The sequence below is a fragment of the Clupea harengus genome, chromosome 24, assembly GCF_900700415.2.
Source record: "Clupea harengus chromosome 24, Ch_v2.0.2, whole genome shotgun sequence".
Classification (NCBI taxonomy): Eukaryota; Metazoa; Chordata; class Actinopteri; order Clupeiformes; family Clupeidae; genus Clupea; species Clupea harengus.
Window position 1 is genome coordinate 20,078,829 of NC_045175.1, and position 2,500 is coordinate 20,081,328.

Sequence of the window (2,500 nt, forward strand, 5' to 3'; positions counted from 1 at the left end):
ATAACCCCAGAACTACACAGGGGGAGCTTGTGAATTATCTCAAGGCAGCTGGGACCACAGTCACCAAGAAAATCCATCGAGGGGACTTTGGATGGGGCCATGTAACGTGGAATATTGGGCTTGAACCTCATTCCCTCATTCCCTCCCATTGAAAACGCCACCTTAAGGATTTGGAGAGGATCTGCAAAGAGGAGTGGACCAAAATCCCTCCTGAGATGTGTGTAAACCTGGTGACCAACTACAAGAAAAGTCTGACGTCTGTGCTTGCCAACAAGGGTTATTCCACCAAGTACTAAGTCATGTTTCGCTAGGGGTTCAAATACTTATTTTCTGCATCAAATGCAAATTAAGTCATAAATGTTATAAAATGCAGTTTTCTGGATTTTTTTTTCATATTCTGTTTCTCACTGTTAAAATACACCTACTATTACAATTATAGATCACACATCTCTTTGCAAGTGGCCAAACTTGCGAAATCGGCAGGGGTTCAAATACTTATTTTCACCACTGTATTGAATACTATTTCAGTACATTATATCACCACAGGAAGAAGAGACTTTTCATTTAAGATGCAACTGTGTTAGAGAGAAACAGGCACAACAATACCTGGCCAAACAGCATACCAAATCAATAACAAACATGCATCACTACTCATGCCACTCCTGTCAACCTATCTATCAATCAATCAATCAATCAATCTGTCTATCAATCTGTCCATGTCATTGGCATGAATGTAACCTGTGTGTGTGTGTGTGTGTGTGTGTGTGTGTGTGTGTGTGTGTGTGTGTGTGTGTGAGTGACTGGCGTAACACTGGCCCGTGTACATCGATTGGTATCAGACTGACAGACAGACAGACAGACAGACAGACATATAGACAGACACTAGCGTCATGGAGAAGCCTCAGGGCTGTGCCAATAGGCCACGGGGTCTTGATTTCCTGAACAAAAACAGCGTCTGGCCGAGCCAGCTGATCTCAGGTCAGCCAAGGGGCCAATGGGAGCAGAGAGAACACTGGGAAACCCAATCGACCGTGGGCGGAGGTCAGACAATGGAGACTTGGTTTAATTAAATGGCGTCCTTTGAGCAGTTGGGTGGTTGGGTTCAGGTATCAAGGGGACAGAGGGGGGGGGGGGGGGGGGGGGTGAGGGCAGAAAGTACAGACAGAGAGTGTGTGTATGTGTATGTGTGTGTATGTAGGAAGAGACAGAAGTATTGAGAGAAGTACGTTTGCCACACTAGAATAAGACAAGAGGGAAAGTACTGAAGGAAGACACAAGGTCCTCCTTTCTTTTACTCTCTCCCTCTCTCTCTCACACACACACACATTTATGCAAACACCTACACACACTCATAACCATACACACACTCACTCACACTCACACACACACACACACACACACACACACCACACACACACACACATACACATTTATGCAAACACCTACACACACTCATAGCCATACACACACTCACTCACACATACACACACACTCATAGCCATACACACACTCACTCACACACTCACACACACACACACACACAGGCCCTTCAATAGAGTCCAGTTCACTGAGAGCGTTGAGTGGGAGGTGCTGGACACAGCTCCAGTGGGTGAATGCATACTTATCATGTCACACATATCTGAGCGGCCTACGGCATGCCAGTCCATCTGAAAATACCCTTGGACATGGACACGCACACACACACGCACACACACACACACACATACGCACACACACGCACACAACTGCCAAAAGACCCATGTTCATCAATCCTGGAGATGGTGTGCTTTCAATGGATCAAAAAAATGTAATGGCATATACTTTGTAGAGGAGCAAAGGCAATTGTTATATTTGATTCATTTTATATTCTTAACAACAAGATTCAAAGGAAGATTTATGGTTTGCCTATATATTTGCCAGATTAATTACAGGTGAAATTGATCTGACTTTTAAAGAACTGAATGAATGAATGGATTGATTATTTATTTCTGTGTGCATACTACACTGCAATTCTAAGGTCGTTTAAGTTTTTCTGCTTTGCTGGCTTGTGGCTAAGCGTAAAAGTCGTTACAAAGCAGCGACAATTGTATTAACTTAATTATGCCACACACACAGTAGAAACAACGATAAAGTTCATCTAGCTTTTTTACGTGACGTCATAGACTAGACTACTCACCGCCATCACCATCTCAAACGGGTACTTGTACACCCGCACGGGGGACAGGTACTTCTGCACCATCGCGATTCTAAACACAGAAAAGGAGCACATAGAACATGTGTATGCATGATGACAAGCTGTGTTAGAAGACCGTGGTCTTTTTTTGTTGTGTTTCAGTTCTCAATGGAAGTTCACCATTCATTCCACGAACCTACCATGAGCGAGTGTTTTGCACACTGACAAGGCACACCTCTGTGCGTGTCGATGAGGAGAAAGCGTAATTCCAACGCCGCGGCTATAAATAAAACTGATTGACACTTGAAACTTGAGACACAGAATTGC

General features: G+C 44.0%; 1 protein-coding gene across 1 annotated transcript in view; it reads right to left on the bottom strand.

Annotated features, from left to right (window-relative positions):
• The window catches only part of LOC105893688 (SEC14-like protein 5), a 39,769-nt gene extending 37,530 nt beyond the window's left edge, over nucleotides 1–2,239 (bottom strand). The window contains exon 1 of the mRNA XM_042703534.1: nucleotides 2,177–2,239. Coding sequence (XP_042559468.1) covers nucleotides 2,177–2,239 — 63 coding nt within the window. The remainder of the gene's footprint in view (nucleotides 1–2,176) is intronic.
• Nucleotides 2,240–2,500: the final 261 nt, after the last annotated feature.